Source organism: Gouania willdenowi, chromosome 11, assembly GCF_900634775.1.
Source record: "Gouania willdenowi chromosome 11, fGouWil2.1, whole genome shotgun sequence".
In the NCBI taxonomy this organism is placed as follows: domain Eukaryota; kingdom Metazoa; phylum Chordata; class Actinopteri; order Blenniiformes; family Gobiesocidae; genus Gouania; species Gouania willdenowi.
This window is the reverse complement of record NC_041054.1, coordinates 7,538,806-7,562,549: the sequence shown is the minus strand read 5'-3', so window position 1 is coordinate 7,562,549 and position 23,744 is coordinate 7,538,806. Positions and strand designations below refer to the sequence as shown.

Sequence of the window (23,744 nt, the reverse complement as noted above, 5' to 3'; positions counted from 1 at the left end):
TTCAAATAGTTTTTACTTGATTTGTTATATATTTCTCAGGTTTTACAGGTCTTTTTTTTTTTTTTTAACTAAGACTAGTATTGCAGAGTTCCATTATCATTGGCTTGAACATCAACTCATTGACCATTAAAAACATGTTGATGTAAGACAACAAAAAAAAAAACAACAACACCGAGAACTGTATTTGCAATAATGTAGTGCTTTTTTTTTTAATAAAAAACAATCAAACAAATATAAAACAAAAAAGTAAAAACCAACAGTATTTTTTCATGACTTAAGAATCATAATTACAAACTCGAAACGAGTGGAAGATTTTTTTTTTTTTTTTTTTGACAAACTGTACACGTCACAAAAAATGCCTGCAGTCTGCCATTTACAATGCTTGCATCTTATTTTGTGATTGTCTAAAAAAATAACTAATAATTCACACACACACAAAAAAAAAAAAAAACAACAAAAAAAAAAACACACAAATACAAGTACAAGCATCATACGATGACTGCTTTCACAAAACAAAACCGTTTCCTATCGGGGAGAGAAAGAGAGAGAGCGAATAAAACCGTGATATAGAGCTGACAGATTCACTTTTGTCTGTCGTCATTATTTAAAAAATAACATTTTTATGTTGGTCTGTTTTTTTAGTGTTCAACACTTTGCAGCAAAAAACAAAAAAACACACACAAAAAAAAAAAACAAAAGCAAGGAGCACATTTCTTTCTCCTTTAGAAGTTATATTATTAACAATATTTATGCGCTGTTGCTCAGTCACTGCCATGTCCCAATGCCCTCTGGGTCCAGTCCACATTCTTCTCATTCGTGCCTTCAGATGAATTTCATTTATAGGCAACAACAACAACAAAATCAGGACATTTTCAGAGAGATTATCTGGACATTAAAAAAAAAAAATAAACACTTTCCCCTAAGCTAAAGTGTCTTCATTGTAGTTATACAAATGGAAAAAACAAATGATAATTTTAGCATTATAATAATAATAATAATAATACATTTAGGGCTGAGTTCTGTACAATACAATAATAAACAAAATTCATTTCCAAGATATTGCTTTTGGAGACACTCCTCAATGTAAAGTGTATTTATTTACAAAACTTGGCACTGTACAGCTCTTCCTCTTCCTCCTCTTCCTCTGTCAGTGTCTCATCACTCGGTGTCAGTTCAATGAAATCTCATCAAATATCACTTCTTCTTTTTTTTTTTTTTTTTTTTTTTAAACATTCTCCATGGCAACCAGAAACATAATCTAAACACAAAGACCACCGTATATCTCCTCCCCCCGCCCCCTTTTTTTCCCCCAATATACAGTATATGCCGCCCACCCATCTGACAGAATATACGAAAAATATGACTGTCGTGATACATTTTATGTTAACTATTGGTTTTTCTCATAGTTTTCTTAAAACTTAATTGCCATCGAGCCCTTAATTTTTCTATATTTTAATTAAAAAGGTCATTTTCATGAAATCTGGCAGAGTGCAGACATAACGCTAAATATGTACACGAGTGTACACATAACGCGAGAGCGCGGCTGTGTAAGGCGGTTAGAGTTGCTGCCGGGGGGGGGGCGCCACCCCCTTTTTCCCGCCGAGTTCAGTTAAGCTGGTGAATCATGTGACTTTGACGAAGAGTGGTGAAGCAGCGCCTCACGATGATGTCAGAAGTAACAACATAGGACACTTCGCCATCTTTTCAGAGTCAGGACTCTGACACCCCCCCTCCCCCCCCCCAATTATCTAAAAGAAAAAGACACACCACAGCTTCCCCCCTTTTCCTAAACAGATTACAACAGTATATAACTGGAAAAGAGATAATAATAGAAATCTTAACTCGCTTTTTCAGTTTCGGACTGCGTCGTCAAATACTGAGTTAGTGTGTTTATTTACTATAGATATGTTTACACGGAGCTTCACAATATCCATGGTACCAAAAGTGCAGTTCACCCCTCCCCCCCTTTGTTCTCTGGTTAAGAGCGGCATGTGAGCTCAAAGCTTCTCCTCCTATGTCAGTTTCTCCACACGCTACCCTCAGCTCACACAGTGATATCATTGCAGCTAGATACCACTAGGGGGAGCCTTTCCTCATCATTCAAACCCCTCACCATGGAAACGAATGGTCACTCCTCTCACTGTCTTCACTCAGTACCACTTCTGATGCTTTGCTAGTGGATTTCATCACCCAATGTTTGTAATGTTCAATGCATTTAAGTGCACAGGGGATGCTTCCTATGTTTGTTTTTAAAGGTGTTAAAAAAATAAAAAATAAAAAAGAGAAAGTCTGGGTCAGCTGTATCCTAGTGCTTCCAGGGCGTCAGCGCTTTGTTTCAAACCCCCGTCCATCCTCTCGCAGTCGAGACGACAATCTTGGAAGAGGTAAAAGAGGGCTCCAGGGGTGCATTGGTTGTGAAAATCCAACAATGCACTTTTCCACTTCTTGCTGGATCTCCGTTTTCTGGCCCTCGGCGCTCACAATAAACCCAAAGGTGGTGTGTGTTGCTTGACAGGCACCTTATTATTTTCTGCAAACAAAATCACCAAACCCGAGCGTCCGTCGCCTTAAACGCCGGCCGGCGCCCTCCTCTAAAAGGTAGCTGACATCAATAGCTGCAAAGACAAAAGACAACAGGGATTCAGGAGTTTGCGTTGAAATATTAGAGTAGGTTTTTAGTGAGAAAAAGAGCAAATTCATCATTAATGTGCCCTGGTTTGCACTTCCATGTATAAATGCTATATAAATGATAAAGTATGTGAGTAGGGTGGGAACCTCTGGGTACCTCATGATACTATACGCGATACACAGCTCATGATAACGATTATCTCACGATATGACGATACTGCGATTATCGATATATTGGTCAGATATCAATCTACGATAACCTATGACATAACAAGAAAAAAAAAAGATTAAGTGAAAAAATACATTTTTTATTTTATATCTATGAAAGACAATAAATTGAAAAAGTGTCCTATGAACAGTGACACTATTTTAGTGCAACATTTCTGTAAATAAGTGTCAACATACCAATGTAAATGAATAAGTGTCTCCAATAGTGCTTTCTGTAAACAAAAAATAGGTCTTTCTTACCAGTGACACCATTATAGTGCAATATTCCAGTAAACAATATATTGGTTCCTTCAACAAACAGTGACAACATTTCTGTGAAGACGTACCTGCACATTTTAGTGAAAAAGCAGAAAAAGTTTTGAAAAAAAAAAAAATTTTTTTTTTTAAAGAAAATCTATACTTCGATAATCTATTGTGCGGAAAAACATTGTGATATATCGCCGTATCGAGATATTGTCACACTCCTATATGCGAGTATATCAGTTCCTGCAGGAAGAAAATTGGACAGATTTTGTTCATTCAACAATTTGAAATTAAAAATGACTGCCGCCATGTGAAAAAACTAAGGGGAAACTAAGCTTTGTAAATATTGTGGATTTTAATTTAATATGTGTATTTGGAGGGGCTGAAATATCTACAACTGAATTAGTTGGTAATTTACAAAATGTTTCATATTTTTTTCTATTGATTTTACTTTCTCGAGAAGGCCGGATTTGGCCTTGAGTTTGACACGGGTATTAAAGCAACACTCAAAGTAATTCTAAAGAAGTATCTTTTTGCTGAACTATAATATAATAATGTATAATATAATAATGGATATTTATATCTTTTCAAATAAGACGACTTTTTTTTCCTGTCAAACATTTAAAGAAGAAACAGCATAGTGCAGTGCATGTGGTTGTATTAAATACTGAGAGCATAGACATTCTTTTCTTTGCATGAGTTTTAAATGACATAAACCAGTCACTACAACAAACTGCTCCACATGTGTTAGCATAACATCAGCCCTCCAATCTGTCTGGACTAGGGTTGCAAAGAGGCCGATAGATTCCGGTACATTTCTACAGGAACTTTAGCTCTGGAATTTTGTATATATAGATTCAAAAATATAAAATTTTCATGGGAATTATTTATTGGTAGTAACCGGAAATAATTTCAATAATTAAAAATGATCTAAATGACTGATGCTGATATTTTAGATCATGTTAAAATATATTTACAAAACTAGATTTAACATCCCTGTTAAGGGCCAACCTTCAATTTTGAAAATGTCTCATTCATTTCCATGAAAAGTTTCCAACCCTAGTTGAAATTTTATGTTTTTAATTTAATAATTTTTTAATGGACACTAATATTTACTTTTGGATATGACACAGTTGTTTAAAATTACTCCCAATTTCCACTTAATTCAATGAATAAATCCCATGAAAACTTTATATTTTTGAATATTTCCCAAATTCTCGAGCTAAAGATCTTGTGGAAATTTACCGCAAATTTTCCACCACTTTGCAACCCTTGTCCTGACATACCTGGAAGAGTTGAAAATGAAAATTACAGTAAAAGCTGTATTTTTTCATTTCTAAAAAAAAAAAAAACTGAAAAATTGACTCCTTGATTTTTTTTGTAGTTAAACCAAATATTTAACATTGTATTAAAAAATATTCAGATTATGATTTAAACTCAATAATTGTGCATCCCTACTTCACCTCACACCTAGTTAAAAAAAAAAGAAAAAAAAGTCTATTAAAAACTGCCAAATTATCTCCAAAATGACAAACAGAATCATTGCTAGTCATTGCTGGTCCTGCTAATGTGCACATGTATTGCAATTTTTACTAACTTTTTAACCTTTTATTTTTTCATGTATTCGTGTGTGTGTGGAGTGTATGGTACACACTGTATGCTATTGGGTACTTAAATTTCTCCTTCTGGGGATGAATGAAGTATATATTTCTATCTATCTATCGTCACATGCCATCTGCACAGAGCCCAACAACCAATGAGGTAAAGACAATGTTATTATTATTAATATTAGGTACATGCATGATCATAACATTCTCCTCATCCTGAGCTCCACCATGTGTTTTATGATAACTATGATGTGATGCATGTAACAATGAGACACAATAACCTACCCCCCTGCTTTGTTCCCGCTCCCTCACCATTCTTGCTGGGAGTTCTGTGCAGCAGATCCAGGAGGATTTTGTTGAGTCGCTCCCTCTGGGCCTCCCTCCTGCCCAGAGCCGGGTGGTGCAGTGGAGATGACACTGAAGAGGTGGGGAGCTCCGGGGCCACGTCTCCTATCCTCTCTAAGGAACCTTCTTCCAGCTCCTTGCGCGCCTCAACCTCCCGTCCTTCCTCCTCCTCCTCTTCATCTTCATCCTTGTCTTGTTCTACTCTTCGAGGTTTGCCTGGAAGAAGCTCTGGATCTTCTGCAGCCATGTCCATCTCATCCTCCAACCCTTTTAATCCGTCCACCTCAGGAGGAAAGTCCTCCCCTCTGTCACAGGACGATCCCTCGTCGTCACAGCGTCCAGAGTCTTTGTGTTGTTCACTTTTCCAGGCTGGTCGGCCTCCATTCCTCTTGTAGTTGTCAGGAACATAATGGGGCTATTGGAGGGAAAATGAACATTTAAACTGTGCTGCATGTAAATACTCACTCCCTTTACTCTGACATCACACTAAGTTGATGCTATGGCCAATCTTGAAGGAAAAAAAAAAAAAAACAGAAGCTTTAAAAACTTTTTTTTAAAAAAAAAAAAAAGCTCACTTGCTAACGTACCAAATTAGTTGAAATGTCTTGAAAATCTAGCAGCAAGATAATAAAAAGAGTGCTTTAAGATGGCTATTGTTGACATTTTCACTGTAAAAATAAAGTTTAATTGAATTGAAATGTGGATTTTAAAATAAATACTGTAAATACTATAAGTTCAAATCAGTTAAAATTAGTAGAAAAAGTTGCCAAAAAAAAATCAAAGGGTTAAGCAGAGGCTCCCAACCTTTTTCAGGTCATGACCCCATTTTTATATCTCAAATGTCTCACGACCCCAGAAACATTATTATTTCTAGGACTAGTTTTTGATCATAACTATGAAAGTGTGTTACAAATACAGAGTAGCCAGCATTAGAGCACAAAGTGACAAGTGTGCCACCTCAGATATTTTCATACTGCATTTTGTATGAACTAAATGTATATTTGAGATAGTACAGAATACAGTTATTTGATAATTATTGTGTTTGATGTGCTACTTTGAAAAAGAAAAATAATAATTAAAAATTTTTTTAAATAGAAGCTTATATAAAAACAATGGGTTAAAGGGTGAGAGGTAGAGTTAAATATTGGGCTACTCTACACTGTGACAACATGAGCCGAAAATAACGGATCAAATTAGTTAAAATGACTAGAAAAATCAGCTGGAAGATAAAAAAAAAAAAAAAATCAGTAACATAAAGGTTTCAAATGAGTAGAAAAGTTTAAGTTTCTAAAAGATCAAAGTTGTTGAAATGACTGATAAATCTAGCTGAAAGATTTCAAAAAGTATAAAAGATTAAGACAGAAAGAAAGAAAGATTAGGAGTTAAAGTATGCCTGGGGCTGTAATGTAATGTAATGTAATGTAATCGCCACTCCTAAAATATCTCTCAGTGAATATAAATCAGTAACAGATCCCACAGCAGCAGCAGCAGGACTTGCCGAGGCTCTCACCGAGAAGTCTCTTTTGGGGGCGAGCCGCTTTGGGAAATGGTTGAAGGCGTAAGGCTTGGTGCAGACGGGGTAGCGGTTACGATGGATCTTGTAGAACAGGTGGGCGGACTTATCCAGGCGATAATCACAGATGTAAACATCCTGTTCTTTTACCCCCTTTGGCCGTCCTGTGGAAAGAATGCATGTTGGATGAGCGAGGCAATGTGGTAATTAGGTCACTGTAAAAATATTCAAAAAAACAAAGGGCCTGTTTATGAGATGTGGTGGGAGCTTGTTAAAACCATTTGGACCTTAATAGTCTGGCCATAATGAGAACTGAAATCTTCATCAATCAACACTGTCCTGATCCCAGGGTTGGGGTCAATTACATTTTTCAATTACAATTACATCTCCAATTATCTATGTTCAATTACAAATACATTCTCAATTACTAAATTTCAAATTAGATTAATAACCATTACTAAGCCTTAAATAAATAACCCCATAAAATTAGCTTTCTGTTAGCATCTCTTACGCTAACGGGTTGGTTTTGACCCATGTCTTGAATCAGCTGTAAAATACACAAAAATATTATCTATCATCCAATATGGTTTTTTTTTTTTGGTTTTTTTTAATCTCTTGGTTACATTGTTATGCTTCCTTATCCATAGAAATATTGGTATTATTATTTTTGAATGTGGGTGTCTGAGCCTTTATTCTGTCAGAATACTCCTCGATTTATTGACATTTTTTTTAAATGGTAAAATGATACTCACGAGAACTGACAAGTAGTGGGAAAACTTGACATGAAAAATATTTTAATAATTGTTAACTTTGTATGTGTAAGCCATAAAACTGTATGGTTCCCCAGGTTTGCGTTTAATTCAATTGTAAATGTTTTTATAGAATTTCCATGCCAGTTACAACTTCAAAGTCAATTATCTAAACTCAATTAAAATTATGATGAAAACAGCAGCAGCAAATTTTTTTAATTACAATTATGGCATAGTTGTAATTAATTATCAATGATAATTGTCCCCAACTCTGCCTGATTCACACAGGATGTGGACCAGTCTTTAAACACATGAGAGAAATATAATCAGCATTTGCTGAGAGCATAAAAATTACTCAAAAAACTCAAATAATCAAGTGTTATTTAGGTGTTTCTGCAGTGCTCACCTTTGCAAAAGGTGTAAAGATCAAGGACGCAGCAGGTGGCAACCACTGCCTCCAAGGGGATGATCTCATAGAGCGGCATGCGGAACAACTCGTTCTGGTAGAAACGCCGCGATGGAGAATGATGCGTCTCATGTGGACGGAAGTAATGATGACCAAAGGCAAAACGCTCACCCCTAAAAGACCAGGCAGATCCATCTATGAGTACTCAGCCGTTTAGTGTATGTACGTGTATATATTTTTAACGGACAATAAACTGGATTACTTTTCATTCTTCCACAGCTTCTCAATTCGGAAGATGTCCAGTTTGTCTCGGTTGACGTGAGACAAAAGGCGGTAGGACTGTCTGACAGGCTGACCTTCGGGTGCTCGCCTGCTGTCTCTCATCAGATACACACAGTCTCCTAAAAACAACACATGCACCATGACACGTTACACGTCAGAGGCCTCAGAAAGTGCATATGAAAATAAACTTCCATAAGATGACGTGGGCCTTTTTATACACAAATGCAATGAAAAAAAAGGAGAAACTAAACATTCACATGCTTTTGATTTCTGGACCACTTGATTATAATACCTTGGTGTAGCAACAGTTCATCTCGAAGGAGACAGATGTAGTAGATGGAGCCAGCCTGAGCGTAGCTGGGCTGTGGTTTCATTGGAACCTCCTGTGGTGAAACAAACGGTGAAAAAAAAGATATTTTACCTTAAGTTTGCTGAAACTAGGCAAGTCAGAATTAAGTCAAAATTAAAAATTTACTTCTAATTAGCAATAAATTGGGGTGTAAGATACACTCAACCAACGATTGGATTAGAATCCCAATTATTATAATTTTTTACAGAAACTCAAATCAAAAATTGGGATGTAATGATGCACGTAGCTCCTTTTCATTTGAATACATAGAGATCATATATTGGAGAAAAAAAGTGATTAGTCAAAATACAGATTCTTATTATTTTATTTAAATCGTCATTAATTTCTCTTAACTAGTATGTTTTCTTTTTATAACCTTCTTACAACCCGTTTAAACTGTTATGAACTCATAAACTAAAATAAACTGCATATTTCTTCATTATCAACATGCAAAAATGAAGAAATATATATATTTTAAAAACATATAAAATAAAAATATAAGAAAAGTTTTCAAATCATAAATACAGTAAAAAAAAAATAGATAGAGGTTTTCTTTTATTAAAGTGCAGCGTATGTTCCTGGCTTAGAATTTATATTTTCTTCTTAGGGAATCATGTCTTTAGCCGGTTTAGGATCTATCCTTACATCCCTAGTAATAAATGACCACAAATTTAAAACACTGCCTTTGAACAAATAGATCATAAATAGCAGACTACCGTGTCTATGGGTCGAGGATCGCACTGCTCACACAGGTAGTGTTCCACCTCCGTCACCAGCCGCATGCAGTCACAGTGCTGCCACACCTATTAGGAAAGAAACAAAACAAACGAACAAACTGTTAATCTGTCGCAGAACATTGGCTGAAAGGTTGGACAAAGTAGACGACTCGACAAATACTTTGATCTTAAAAGAGGTTTAATGTGGATAATATTTTATATGGCTGGGACGACATGCTTATGGTCCAGATTCTATTTTAATCCAGATAGTTATAGGTAATAATAATAATAATAATACATCAATTTTACATAGCTCTTTTTTGGACATTCAAAGTCGCTTTACAGAATTAAGGGATTAAATGCAACCTAATTTCTGTATCTGGGAAGCTGATTCAGGGAGAAGTGGTTGGATTAAATAAACAAACCCCTTTTTGAATATGTCAAACTGAAAAACCACCATTGTCCCTTTATTCCATGGCAAATTGTTCGGTTATTTGGTGAAGTCTCAAGAGAACAATACTTTATAAAACAGTGTAAAAGGTAAAAGACAGTGGGACCGAAAAAAAACCCATACAAAACAGTAATTTACTTAGTTTTTTTCTGTTTAAACTAAAAAAAAAATAGTCATTTACTAGTTTTTAATCAACTTATTATGGGGCTCCGTACCATGCATTTCTCGCACTGGATCATCACACCCTCGTCTTTGTACATCCCACAAATGCAACGAATGATGTCATCATCCTTATCGTGAGACCCCGAGACTCCTCCATGGTGGTGAGGGCCGTGATCACGCTCCAGCGAATCAGAGCTGTCGGCTTCGCTGGCCGTCTCACCAACGATTTCATCGATCTGGACGGCCGCTTCGTGACGGGCGCTGTAGTAGGCCTTCCTTAGCCGACAAACGTCCCTACCGACTGATGACTTCCTGCCGTAATATTTCTGAAATAAGACAATTTTAGAAATGAAAAGGAGAAGGTTTCATGCTTGGGACATTGTTAAAAATGCATTACCCTGAACAAAAACAACATAACCATACCAACTAAGTGTGAAAGAAAATTATCGATTTAGCGATATATCGCGATATTTCACCGGGCGATTATCGTATTGATACAAAGAATGTCAAAATAGTTTTTTAAAAGAAAAAAAACCTTTAATTGTACAAACATATGCATAGCATAGCGCTGAGCCTGGTTCAGCTGGAGATTTCTTCCTGTTAAAAAGGGGTTTTTTACTCTTCACTGTAGCTGATGCATGTTCATGTGGATTTGTTGGGTTTTTCTGAAGAATTTTATACTTTGATAAGCACTACGAGATGACTATTGTTGTAATTTGCACTATATAAAAAAAATTCAAATTCAATTCAATTGAAAAGCCTGGTCACTAGGTGTCAGTGAACCACATCAGACCTTGTTAAACTACCTCAGTCCTCAATGCATTTTAGCTTTGGAAGTTGATTGCACTTTATTTGCATAAAACATACTGGGCATTTTTATAGATGTATGTGGTTAATAAAAAAAATTTAAAAATGAAGAACTTAAAGACTGTGCAAATTCTTACATTTTCTTCTAAACACATTAAATGGGTCATACATGTATTCCTTAACACACGTATAAAGCCATTCAACCATTTATAATTTAATTGTGGAGCTAGGCTTCAAAAACTGTATTTCCAATTGCTGTGTTCCAGATTTAATGGGTGGGTCAGAAAACAGGGACGCATTACCTAACGCGAGCCTCATTAGCATAAACCCATCCCTGCTTCTGAAGCAAACCACATATTCTGACTCAGGGGAATAAAACGCGTCCGCTGGTGCCACTTTTTCCATGAAAATAGCACGTTTATACACCGCAATTTTGTTTTTCGCCTCTAGCGGACGCAGTTTTGACTCTACTCAGGACGGATGCACAAATTCGGACTCGAGCGGAGCAGACCTTTCCGCTGATATCTCGTTTGGCCTGATCCGAGCACTTTTGGAAGCACTATCAAAGCTGGAAGCCGCTTTCACACTGCTCTCTCCCATAGACACAGTAAGGAGGCGGTGCCCTTCCCATGCGTGGGCGTGGTTCCAGTGCCTCTAATTGACACGCTCCCAGCATCTCAGAATAGAGAAAAGTGCTTGTTTTTCCATGATTTTGAGACCTAATTTAATTTACTTAGTGATTTTTACATCTTTCAAATTTGGCTCAGTGGTCAATGACACCTGTTTCTATGATGTGACAAACTCATAAAATAAATTTATTTCTGCTTTACACGGATTTGAACAGATTCAGAATCTGTTGTAGAAGCGAAAGTTTAAAGCTTTTGAAAAAAAGTAATGACAGTTTAATAAATGTACCACTTGTTTCTGAGATTTGTATTACCATTTACTTGTTCTCGCAAGTTAAAAAAATGAAATAACTTGTATTTCATTCCATGTTGTACTCATAAAGGTGAAATTTGTAATTATTGACACTATATGGTGATGTGTATTGTATTGTTTAGTATCGGAATGCATCGTGATACGTAAATCGTGAATCGTATCGTCAGATTCATGGCAATGCTCAGCAGAATGTTTTAACAACAGGCAAACACATGCACATTAAACCCTGACAACAACACTCTCCACAGTCAAGTAATCAGTTCAAGTTCATAGACTCAAAGAGACACATTTTTTAAATAAAATCATATTTTGCTGGTTAAAAAAAAAACACACACACAGACGAAACCTCAGCCCACAAACTCTCAAGTAAACTGTGATCCAAATTCCTGTCACGCTTGCTTCCTGTCTGGTGAAAAAAGGCCTTGGGGGTGAAAGAGTGATTCTAATTTATACGTCCCACTTCAGACTTCCCCAGCTGAAAGAGTAGACTGCCCTGAGAGCGCTCGAGTGGCACTTGTTTTAACTGCTAAACTATACAAACGTAAATCAAAAGGGTTTGCGAACGCGCATGCAGAGGATCAGCCATCGAGAGGTCGCACTCCATTTGGGAAATGTTATGTTCGTGGGTGGAAGAATGAAAAGGAACGAGTGAGTGGGAGGAATAGTTGGAGCTGAAACCACCCATTAGGAATTTTGGAAACGAACAGAGCTCTGAGAATTTGTGATTACTTTTGGGAAACATAAAAAACTTCCCACTCAGAGTCAATTGATGATGCCTGAAATTTTGGTCCAGCCAACGTATTCATTATCAAGTTCACTGCTGACATAAATCACAATGTTTTTACAAGTTAGATTATTGTAGAATTTATGGTGTAGTTTATGGATGAGAGCAAAAACATGTTTTTAAAATGTTGTCTTCCAGAGTAGAAACAAAGGCTCCATATTCAGCAGCTACAGTATCTTAGCAACATTCTATTTGATGCTTCCAGCACTTTTAATGGTTAATGCTCACAGTGAAAAAAAAATGAAAAATTCAGTTACAAACCAATTTTCAATTGATAACAATTATTGATTTGAGTAACAACTCACAGCACCTTCAAGATTGTATCATCTAATTGTAATACTGTATATCAAAATTAGGAGGACTCGCTTGGTTTGAATTAAAATTTGAAAAATGTAAATAATCGATCTTTCAGAATTGATTAACAACAAATAAATAAAAAAACAGGAAAAAAAGAGGGGGAAAAAAAAGAGTAAAAAAAGATGTAAAAGAATTAGCAATTTCAATAATAAAATCACAAATAATTCTATTTCCCCACATGACTTAAATGTACATCATTTAATCATTTATCCTATACTGTAGCTTTACATAAAAAAAAACTACTTTCCTAATTCAAAGACCGAATTAGGATAAATCCAGCTTGAATATCCCAACATACAGAATGCCTCCTGACCATCAGAATAAGCAGATAAAGGAGATAGAAAATGAGTGTACTGTATAAGGATTTATTAACTTGATCCAGCAGATAAGGGTAACCAGTATGTAACCATGCACCTAATGATACACAGTCATAGAATATACTGTAATTTATGGCTGAATAAAGGTAAGATCTTAGTTGCCGCTGTAGACAGTTTTCACCCTTTAGACTAATTTGTCGCACTATGAAGTAACAGACATGCAAAGAAAAGTAAATCACGTCCAACAAAAAAGAAAAAAAACACCCCGGGGCTTAATTTCTTGTAGCTGAGGTTGTGCCTGACTAATAAATAGCAACAAAAGCACTAATGATGCAAAGAACAACGCAACATCTGCTTACCTCAGCATTGCGAAACACTTTAAGCATGTCTGTGTCAAATGCTTCGACAGTCTTATAATGACCAGTGAGAATCTGCTTCTCAATGGTGCTGAGGTCCAGAGGGTCGGACACCTTCTCGTAGTACTGGCTGTTCCTGAGAACATACAGGAAACACAGGAAAAAAACTCAGGAAATATGGAAGGGCAACGTGAAAGAAAACAACCAAAGAAATAAGAAAAACACTAAAATTCAAAAACGTTTCAGCAATTTTAATGATTTAATGGGCTCCAAACCTCTGGTAATAAGAGTTCCTTTAACACAGTGGTTCCCAAATTTTTGGACCGTGAACCCCATTTTTATATGACAAATTTATAATGACCCCGAACACTTTCTAGAATTAGTTTTTAATTATGTTTGTAATACTTTGTTACAAATACAAAGTAACCAGGATTTGTGCACAAAGTGACAAAATGTGTATGTTTTCATGCTGCATTTTATTTATTTATTAATTTATTTCATTTTCTTCTCTTCCTTATACTGCATTTTATTTCAACTAAATTTATGTTTGAGAAAGTGAAAGCACAGAATACAGTTAACATTGTGTTGTGTTTTATTTTGAAAAAGAATGATAATTTACATTTTTTTTTTTTTTTTTAAATGTAAATGTATTTTTAATTCAGTAATTAATTGTGTTAATTACTAGACATTTCAGGCGACCCCATTTCAATTCCAAATTAATTTGACACCAAGTGATTATCATTTTTTCTGGATCTACACTAGTGTGTGATCAAAGATAAATATGACATACTGTGTGAGTGTAGCACGTTAATTGAACAGGCACCGTATTAAATAAGCTGTTAATAACCCACAGTTTTGAAGGATTACCTTTTCCTGGATGGGAGGTTCAGCAGTGGAGCAGCAAGTGTCTGGCCAGCTGAATCTAAGGTCAAACATTAAAAAAAAAAAAAAACAAAAGAAAACCATCGCTGTCACTATTTTTTCATTAAAGAGACTTATTGGTCAGGAAATATGAGATATGATCTTAAGGCTCTGACAGATGTGCTTTAATGGCCTGGTCAGATGACAGATCTGGCTAGAGGTCACACCCCTATCATATCAAGTACAACTGAAAGTCAAATGTTTTCCTATGTACACACAGTGAATTGTTTTATCGTACATTTTAATACGTGGTTAGCTATGTACTGACCTTTGTAGCTGGTGATCATGTCGCAAATCTCCTTGAAGATGTGTGCGAGGCGAGCAGTGCGTGTAACCTCCGTATTTTCTTCAGCAGCGGCGAGTCTCCGCGTGCGCACCGAGCGTGATGTTTGCAGGGCTGAGAACTGCGTCAGGAACACGTCTAAAGACCAAATGCCACGTTTTAACTTTATAAATTAATTTCTATACTTTTTGTTCCTAATTTTTTAAAAAGCACTCAACTGTTTTCACTTACCTGACTTGATGTTGCCATCGTCACGGATGACTCCTCCCCAACGGGCGTACATGGAGAGGCTGCTGGTGTCCCTCTCCCTCTCGCCCTCCCTCTTCAGCAGCTCCTGTTTCTCCCTCATCTTCTCCCAGTTCCTCAAGAGAAACACTCTGTGCTTCAGTACAAAGTTTCTGAAGATTGGAGGAAGAAGCAATAGGAAGTGAAAGGTAAATCAAACACAGTGTGGTACACAATATTACAGGACAAACACTACAAATGCAGAGAAGAATCCTAGTCCTGTAACTTAAAGATATCACTCATGCTGCACATGAAGTTGTTTAACTTATGTCTCCATACCTCTCTCTGTTGGACATGGGCTTCATAAGGTGAGGGTAAAACTTGCTGCTATCGCTTGATTCTTCTTCCTGAATATAGAAAGCATGAAATCATTATTTATTCATTTTTACAGTAAATACAAACATCTTACTGTATTTTGACAAAGTTTAAAGTGTAAGTACTCTCCCAGGTTGTTGCTAACCTGGCACTAGGGGGGAATTTTTAAAAATGCATTGATTATGGGCAAAATTCAATTGTAATAGTTGGCGTTCAACCCATAAATACAGGGGTGTCAAACTTATTTTAGCTGAAGGGCCAAATACGGACCAGTTTGTTCACAAGTGGGCCGCAGGTTTTCAGCGGAAAAATGAACAATTTCAACATTAATGTGCCCAAGTTTGCACCTCCAGTTATAGATTAGACAAAGTATAGAAGGCATCAACAATATCTAAGCAATAAGTAACAGATACTTAAATGTCCTTTGATTTTTTTTAAAACATTAACATAAAACATTCTTTCAACAACAATTTACTAGTGAATTATTTGGTAATTTAGACAATAATTGATATTTTTTCCATCATTTTACTGTCTTTCGTGTGGGCCGAATTGGATGCTCTAAAGGGCAAGATTTGACCCCCGGGTCTTGAGTTTGATATATGTTTTTTAACATTTAATATTGACTGCTTACGAAAGAAAGTCAGACACACAAGGCGATCAAATTGACATGCTGCATACTGGGAGCACATCAGAAAATTTAAAAACATATGTCCCACAAAGATGTAACATTTTATGAAGCACTATGTCAACAAGAAAACCTGTCTTCCATCAACTGAAGCGCAATTAAATTTCAGAGTTGCATTGTTGCACTCTTTGTTTGAAACTTTCTATATCTACTGTAAAATTGCTACCTCTGAAATGGATTACACTACAGATCACTGATCACTCACTCGTTTCTTCAGCTGGTGTTTGGATTTCCTCTTCTCCTTGAGCCGACCCAGTCGACGGGCTGCTCCTGTTTTCCCAGGCAGGCCGTTGATGCGCTGGCTTTTCCCTCCGATGATGCCCCGGCAGCTCTCTGAGCCACACTTACAGGCTTGCTGTGAAAAGGTCAGCAAAACGTATGAGAGGATCTGTGTCCGACAGGACGTTTACGTGAACAGAGGACACAGAAATCATTGCTTTTGCTTTACCTGCTCCTCCGTGTTGAAGGAGTGGAAGTTGTAGTCATAGGTGAGCTCAGTGCCATTGGTGATTTCCTTGAGAGCAAAGAGACCAATTCGGTACACCCCGTTCACTGACCTGCACAAGCACAAAAAATGTGTTGAACATGATGCAAATCAAGTATGATATTAGAACTCTTTTGATTAGTTACATATACTATATTATATATAATATTATTTCTAATTAACATACATTTAGGTATATATTTAATATTAATGTTTGGTCTAATAAAGGATTTTATTAACATGTTTTTAAAGTTGAAGTTCGTTAATTCTGGTAACTTTTAGGAGTGAGAGCAATCAAGTAATAAAGTTTCAATAAATCAAAGATAAACACAGACCTAAATTATTGCACCGTCTTTCCCCCAGACGAAACGGTTCAGGAAATCTTACAGATTGTTTAATCTTACTTAGTTGTAACGATATGAAAGTAATCCATGAGCAAAGCACACATTATTCCCAGTAATCGTTAATGCTGAATTAACAATTTACATTGACTGGATGCATACAATAATAAGGCCCTATATTTTTCACGTTAATGGAATCACTGAATAAACCAATGAAAACAGAATCCACTGTTAAATGAAAAAAGTGACGCAAAGTGAATGAAACGCAGTCATCGTGAACCGAAGGACGTTTGTTATGGGGAAATGTTAATTTAAATTAAGTTGATCAAAACGAAATCACAAAACCTGCTCAGATGTAGTAAACCATTGATCCCTGAGGGGAAATTGGGTGATTAATGCTGCTCTCATACATATTTATATGATGTATTATAAATAGCTAAAAAGGAGCAGCCAGAATAATCCGTCAGTACAGTTTATATCTACCATTTAATTGTAGCTTACACATGGTTTTAAATTACACTTTTATTTTGGCATACATTTTTGTTTAATTATGGCTTTCTTTTTATTATTATTATTTATTTTGTTTCCTCAGGAGGAGTTGAAAACCAATATTTTCTGGGAAAAAAATGATAAAACATAAAAAATAAAACAGAATATTCAAAAATGTATGTGGAAAACACGGAACTTGGAAAAAAATAAAATGGATTTTATAGAGTCCTACAATAATTACAGGCATACTTTAAATTGAACTCTTGTTCCTCAAGTCAGGTCTTGTTGTCTTGGACTCCAACATAAACTTTGAATAATGATGTACAACATCGAGATTGATCAAATACAATTAAATCTAATTGATATTAAGGTCTGGTGTGGTAAAAGTTCAACACATTAGACATTTTCCCTAGCTTTTAAAACCATTCATCCCCATAAAAAAATGCATGTGGCTTGCAAAGCCTCTGGTAATATATTCCTATAGGGGCAAAAAAGCTGCTTAAGCACATTGTCTTCAGACTCTACTGCTGTACCCAAGGCCAGACTGCATTTCATCTCTTCTGTGACAAGATGGATGACTTGTATGGCTTTGTGCTGAAAATCCTCCATCGTTGTAAAGCCTTTTGTCTCAGTCTGGCCCCTATATATACCTATACAAACACTGGCCTAGATTAGGAAATGAGAGCCTAACTCTACAGTTATGAGCAGTGTGTACTAAACCTTGATGGGAAATGTTGAAGACGTAGCATTACAATCAAAAATTGAACAATAGGTTTCAAATTAAGACATCCAAGGTCTTGTATTCTAGAAGGTTTAGTTATTCTCTGCAAAAAAAAACCTTCAGGAAAAAAGTGAAATGTTCTGGCAGAGTGTAAAGGGCTTCAAGTGATTAGCTCTCTAGAAACTGGCAGACAGGGAGTGAGCTCTTATTGGATTACAGCACCACAACCACAATAATCAGGTGTGGGCTACGAGGAAGCAGTCTTCTCCTTTAAAGTGAATTTACACGTGACACGAGTGTCTCTTAGTGTAAGTTACTGTGACCAGGTTTTCCTCCCCACTCTACTAATTTTTTTATTTTTTTTTTACAAGTAGAATGAAAGCAATTAATGGTTTCTTTGAGCCATGAGGCACATGCAGATAGCAATTAAGTTAAACGAATTAGCCAATAGGAGGTTCTTTTTTCCAGTTCATTAATCTTAAGCGACTACAGTGTGTGTTCAAGAAAATAGAGAGTTATCACACCAGAGCATTTCCCAATCAGCTTTTTTTAAAGCTGTTCCTAGAGTCAAAATTAGATCTGTCCAAACAGCAGGCTCTTAAATTCAATGTGACTAATTAGACATTCACCAAAAGCTGAAACACTGAACTTGTACTTAGTTATTTTACGACCAAACAACACTTGACTTTAATATTATTGCCATATTTAATCACCATGTACCCAGTAACTAAGCTTAAAAATTTGTTGTGATCCAATCCAAGTCTCACAAGAGCAGGCAGTGCATGCAGGCAATGTGACTGTAACCATGACAACATCAAGCTTTTTAAGATTAGGAAAGTTGTGCAGTTCAAAAATGAAAAAACTGAACTTGCAGATGCATTGGCTCAATAACAGGTTGTTTTAATATGTTTAAATGGGTTTAGAGGGAATCTTCTGTTAGCCAATATTTAAACATTTTTGTTGAACAATAACTATGATGGTTCTCAGTGCAGCTTGAATTATTGTTATATCACTAGAAATTAGAACATTTATTTTGGTGTATTTCTGAAACTGTGACGTCGTTTGATTCATTTTTTTCTAACCCTCTGAGCTTTTTTGAGACCAAAAGTGACATTTTGGGTGTTTTTATTTGTTCTTTTTTTTTTCCGTCTTGTCTGCACATGCTGTCGAAGGTCAACACTATGTCATTTTATTGCATAATTGTGACCATCACCAGCCCTCCCTAAGGAAGAGTAAGAAAAACTTTATTAAATGGAGAATATATATAAAAAAAAAAGGGCAGTGTTACACCTAGGTGACGGGGAAGGGAACAGGGAAAAGGGAGTCAGGGTAGGACAATGGAAGTAGTGGGGAAGATGTTGTTCGGCTCTCAATATTCTGGTCATTTTAAAGGCTAGCTGTAGGAAATGTTGTCACTATTGTTTTTTATTTGTATTTGCTTCATTTCAAAGTCCTGTGTATTGGAGGTGTATAGAAAAGGAGATATGAGTCATAGTGACACTTAGTAACCTCGTGACCAAATTTGCCCAATTGACTCCCATTGTTACCACATATTTTTCATATACTGTAATCATGACATACTGTATAACAATCCGACACTCACCACTTCTGCATCTCACAGTTGGGCTCACAGCTGTGGTTTATGAAGCGTGCCTCGTTTCCCATTCGATAGCTGTCGATGACCATGCCACTGTCCAAATTCAAACAGTAGTGTCCACTGTGGGAGAAGTATTGCTCCATCATACGGCTCCTGGAACACAAAGGAAGGAAATTATGATGGAAAGACATCAGCTATCATTGACTCAAAATGGATAATCTCATTTTGGGGTGAAAAGTTGAAAAGCAGGTCTTACCTAAATTCATGTTCGCTGACGACTTCTCCCAGATACTCGATGATGAACTGTCCAGCACGAAGCGGCTCCTTGGTGCGGATGCCCCAGCCCTTTCCCTCAGCGCGAAACCGCTCCAGACATTGGACCCACTCGTGTCTCTGAATGTGTTGGTTGTCACATTGATCAGCACATGGACACGTGCTGGGAGAACACTCTGCAAAACTCATCCTGTGGTGACGAGTGGGGGAACATTTTTACAAAAAACTGCAAATAAATTCCCTAATAAAACCAACTCTCAACATCATTGTTTCATAAATGACTTTGAGCAGGACTATATTGGAGTGTTTGGATTTGGAATCTGTGTTTACCTGTTTAGACAATCATCCAGGCACGCCTTTACAGTCGAGGTCTCAGGAGGTTGACAGTTGCAGGTGGTTGCTTCATAACCCGAGAGAGGCTTCACGTCCACATACACATCTGCAAAACAGAGTCAAGAGGGTAACTTTTAGAGTTTAAACCAGTGTTTTTCAACCAAGGGGTCAGGTAGGTAATTGGTAAAAAAAAAATGTTGCTAAAAAACAAACTTCTTAAAATTATATCATTATTTTTATTGAATTATTACTATTTTTCAAATAAACATCACACACAAAGTATAAGTATCAAACAACAATTTTCTATCCTCAGACTCTATCAAATAAAAATATCTGAGGTAGTGCATCTTGTCACTTTGTGCGCTAATCCTAGCTACTCTCTATTTGTAAAAAACTTTAATAAACATGATCAAAAACAAATTCCAGAAAAAAAATGTCTCTGGGGTCACCGGACATTTGTGATATCAAAATGGGGTCACGACCCAAAAAAGGTTGGAAACCTCTGTCTTAAACCTTGTGACACATTCAAAATGCTAAGCATTAAGACAATTCATGATACTACATCACAACAAAGACATTGGAGCAAATTCACTCACTTGATCTGATCTTTTTATAGAGGGGGACATCAGGCCTCTTGTGAAGCTGGGAAAATATATATAAAAAAACAAGTAGAATCAACATCTGAACTGGACTTTTACATTTTCTAAACTACTCATCACCAGTATTGCACTTTAATGCTTGTGTATCGGGATGAAATACCTGATCGTGCTTCCATAACCATAAGATGTCATAAGGTAACTGGAAATCGATTTGCTTCTGCCGCAGGTACTTTCCTGGGAAAAAAATGAAACAAAGATAAAATCTTTTCAAGGCAAACAGGTTTATCAGCTGAGTAAACTGTAAAAACTCTAAACTGTGAGCTTTTTACCAACAAATCACAAGAACAGTGATTAATCTTCCCAAAGAGAGATGTGGTTTACGCAAACATGTCTAAGTAACCATATGTGATTTGTATGGAGTATTCAAAAAACCTAAAATGACTTTTAATGTACATTTATTTCATGATTAAATGAGCCTAACTGTGTGTGCTGTCCTTCAGGATCAATAAAGTATTATTCCACATATTAAACTCACCAACATGTATGGGAGCAGGAAATAATCCATAATCATGTTCTCCGGGGATGTATTCTAGTTTTTCCTTCTTTAGCTGCATTAGCTGACTGCGGGGGCTACAGAGGAGGAGGAGAAAATATGAGCCGAGTTCACAACTAATGTAAAAAAAAAAAAAACAACATAGGGGTTTTCACTGGGACTCACTCTTCAGTCTTGTACACATCAGAGTAAAGCCCTGCCTTCTGAAACTTCTTCTTTGGGGGTCGGGGAGCCCTCTTCTCACGTTGGCTGGTTATGGGCAAAGGCGGAGCTTGTTCCCTGGAAACGGTGCCTGGGCGCTCTGGGGTGCTGTGGCCATCTGGTTTGCTTTCTATTGGGCTAAAAATAGAGCCGTGATGGTATCTAGTAACCACTGCACTTGGTAATAAACAAAACCTGTCATTATACATAGAACAGGGAGTTTTTGGGGTACAGAGCTTAGTTTGTTTACCTGTGAAAGTGCTGGATCGGATCCTTGAGCCAGAGCCGCTCTGTCCCAGCTTTGGACCTTCCCACCAGGTCACCCAGGTTTTCCTCTCTTTCTGCCATTGGCTCCTCAGGCCCCTCTACCTCTCCTTCTTCATCTGCTTCCTCCTCCACCTCTTCTTCCTCACCCTCATCTCTCCCAAAGTGCCTCCTCTTCAGGCCATTTTTCCTCTGGTTGTGAATAACCGATTCAATTGTGTCGGACACGGCATCACCCTCCCACCCTCTCGTCCTATCTGGCACTCGTTCCCTGTGCCGGCTCTGATTTAGTTCAACCTCATCGGGTGGAGACGATGGTGGGGAGGGTAACGGGTATTTCCTGGGTCGCCCGGGGCCCCTCTTCTTCACCACATTGTTTCCGGTGCGCGACTGTCGCTGCAGCTTCTTGGCACGCAGGATCTTGTTGACATGGTGCAGGCTGTGTTTGGATGGCTGTGCCCGGTGGGCGTGATGGGGTAGGGTGGCTTCTGGGCAGCAGTCCTGCGAGGGAGAACGGCAGGTGGAGGAGGCAGAGCCGTGGGAGTGAAAAAGAGAAGGCTGGTGACGGTGATGTTGCCGGTGATTTAGTGATACCTCGGCGCCTTCATGGGTCGAGAGAGAAACGCCTCTTGTTTGGATACCAGATGACCCTGGACAGGAAGAACTACAAATTAATACTTAACAAAAAAACACACATTGATTATATTGATGTCACACCCTACAATACCATATATTTTAGCATTATCTACAACATTAGTTCATTAGGAGACTTCAACACTTGGGGTTCAATGGACAATCAACATTGAAACGTGTTCCACCAGTGAGACCTGAAACATTTTTTAAAAGCACTTTTGCAAAGGTGATTCCCATTTTAAGGCTTGTAATCTACAATTAAGATGGTCTGGCCATGGTTAGAATTCAGCAGAACACCAGCTGGCTTCCACCTTTAGGTACATCCCCAAATCATTGGACTTGGAAACCCACAGTTAGACAGCATCAAGTCTCAAATCTTTTTATATCTTCAAATTATTAATAACTCTATAAGAACAACATGTTCTAATGTAGGTTTTCCATGTAATGACATTTACATTTTATTATTATTACCTCCACCAAGGAGGTAACATTTTCAACAGCTTTTACTTGTTTGACTATTAGCAGGATTATGTCAAAAGAACGCAATGCATTTTGACAAAATGTTAACCAAAGAATAACTTTACGCCATAGAAGATTCCATAGAGATTGTACTCATTCTGAATCAACTTCGAAAATAAAAAAAATCCCCATCTTACATCATTGGCAAAATTTAAAAAAAATTTACATCTTGATTTGTCATTTACCAATCTTTATAAAATTTGACTCAGTTGTCAGGTTGGTTTCTCAATTATCCCACTGACTCTCATCCTGATCAAATGCGGATTGAACATTTAATCATGATTTTTCAAATGCATGGGGGTGTTCGTACATTTGGACCTACTGTATCGTTATTAATGGGGATGGAAATTTCTTCCAAGCCTTTGAAAGTGTGAATGATCAGGATCACTGATCCAGATAACTGCCAATATCTGGCAAAGATGAGATTTGGCACCTGTGCTTTCTGAGTGCTCTTGTTATTACTACCTTCAATGTTAAAAGCATACGTCTAAAAACGGGGAAATAAAGGGCAACCTCAAATTAGCATATTAAGGTGGGTAACTTTTGAAATTCTATTCGCACTACAACTACCGGTACTCAATTTAGTTTTTTTTCAAACTGCAGCTCAGTCTGGCTTGCTCTGATATTTATTTTTCCTCCCATCACTAGACACACACTTATTTGACACGCATTTATTTTACACCATTCCCTACCTTCATGTTTGTAAGTCTGCCCTGTCCCCACCCACAGCCATCCATGTATTCAAAGTGGCGTCTGTGACCGCTGTTTGACCCCCATCTCCTGAGCTCTAATCTAGGATTACCCTGGCTTGGCTTGAAGTGGCTCAACAGGGACCTTTTAACTTGTCATCATTAGAGACATGCACAGAAGCATTGGATACTCACAAAGGAACAGTCATGCAAAGCGCTAAAGCACAAATCTTACACAAGGTTTCAGAGTCACTCAGATAAAGTCACACTTCTGCTGGATCAATCGAGCGAGCATCAATAAAAACCTGATGCAGATGCTT

General features: G+C 37.1%; 1 protein-coding gene across 5 annotated transcripts in view; it reads right to left on the bottom strand.

Annotated features, from left to right (window-relative positions):
- Positions 1-1,130: 1,130 nt before the first annotated feature.
- The window catches only part of ash1l (ash1 (absent, small, or homeotic)-like (Drosophila)), a 36,628-nt gene continuing 14,014 nt past the window's right edge, over positions 1,131-23,744 (bottom strand). For 4 of the 5 annotated variants that reach the window (XM_028460619.1, XM_028460620.1, XM_028460621.1 and 1 more), the window contains 23 exons: positions 21,570-22,233; positions 21,284-21,457; positions 21,101-21,195; positions 20,726-20,799; positions 20,563-20,608; positions 19,964-20,072; positions 19,617-19,823; positions 19,367-19,513; positions 16,177-16,285; positions 15,934-16,083; positions 15,008-15,075; positions 14,675-14,841; positions 14,429-14,581; positions 14,107-14,161; positions 13,243-13,375; positions 9,733-10,005; positions 9,067-9,153; positions 8,294-8,384; positions 7,982-8,120; positions 7,720-7,892; positions 6,562-6,728; positions 4,992-5,466; positions 1,131-2,615 (listed from right to left, as the gene is read on the bottom strand). In XM_028460619.1, the coding sequence (XP_028316420.1) occupies positions 2,524-2,615; positions 4,992-5,466; positions 6,562-6,728; positions 7,720-7,892; positions 7,982-8,120; positions 8,294-8,384; positions 9,067-9,153; positions 9,733-10,005; positions 13,243-13,375; positions 14,107-14,161; positions 14,429-14,581; positions 14,675-14,841; positions 15,008-15,075; positions 15,934-16,083; positions 16,177-16,285; positions 19,367-19,513; positions 19,617-19,823; positions 19,964-20,072; positions 20,563-20,608; positions 20,726-20,799; positions 21,101-21,195; positions 21,284-21,457; positions 21,570-22,233 (3,848 nt within the window). In that variant the 3' untranslated portion in view covers positions 1,131-2,523. The remainder of the gene's footprint in view (positions 2,616-4,991; positions 5,467-6,561; positions 6,729-7,719; positions 7,893-7,981; positions 8,121-8,293; positions 8,385-9,066; positions 9,154-9,732; positions 10,006-13,242; positions 13,376-14,106; positions 14,162-14,428; positions 14,582-14,674; positions 14,842-15,007; positions 15,076-15,933; positions 16,084-16,176; positions 16,286-19,366; positions 19,514-19,616; positions 19,824-19,963; positions 20,073-20,562; positions 20,609-20,725; positions 20,800-21,100; positions 21,196-21,283; positions 21,458-21,569; positions 22,234-23,744) is intronic. The other variant, XM_028460624.1, reaches the window with a different exon arrangement.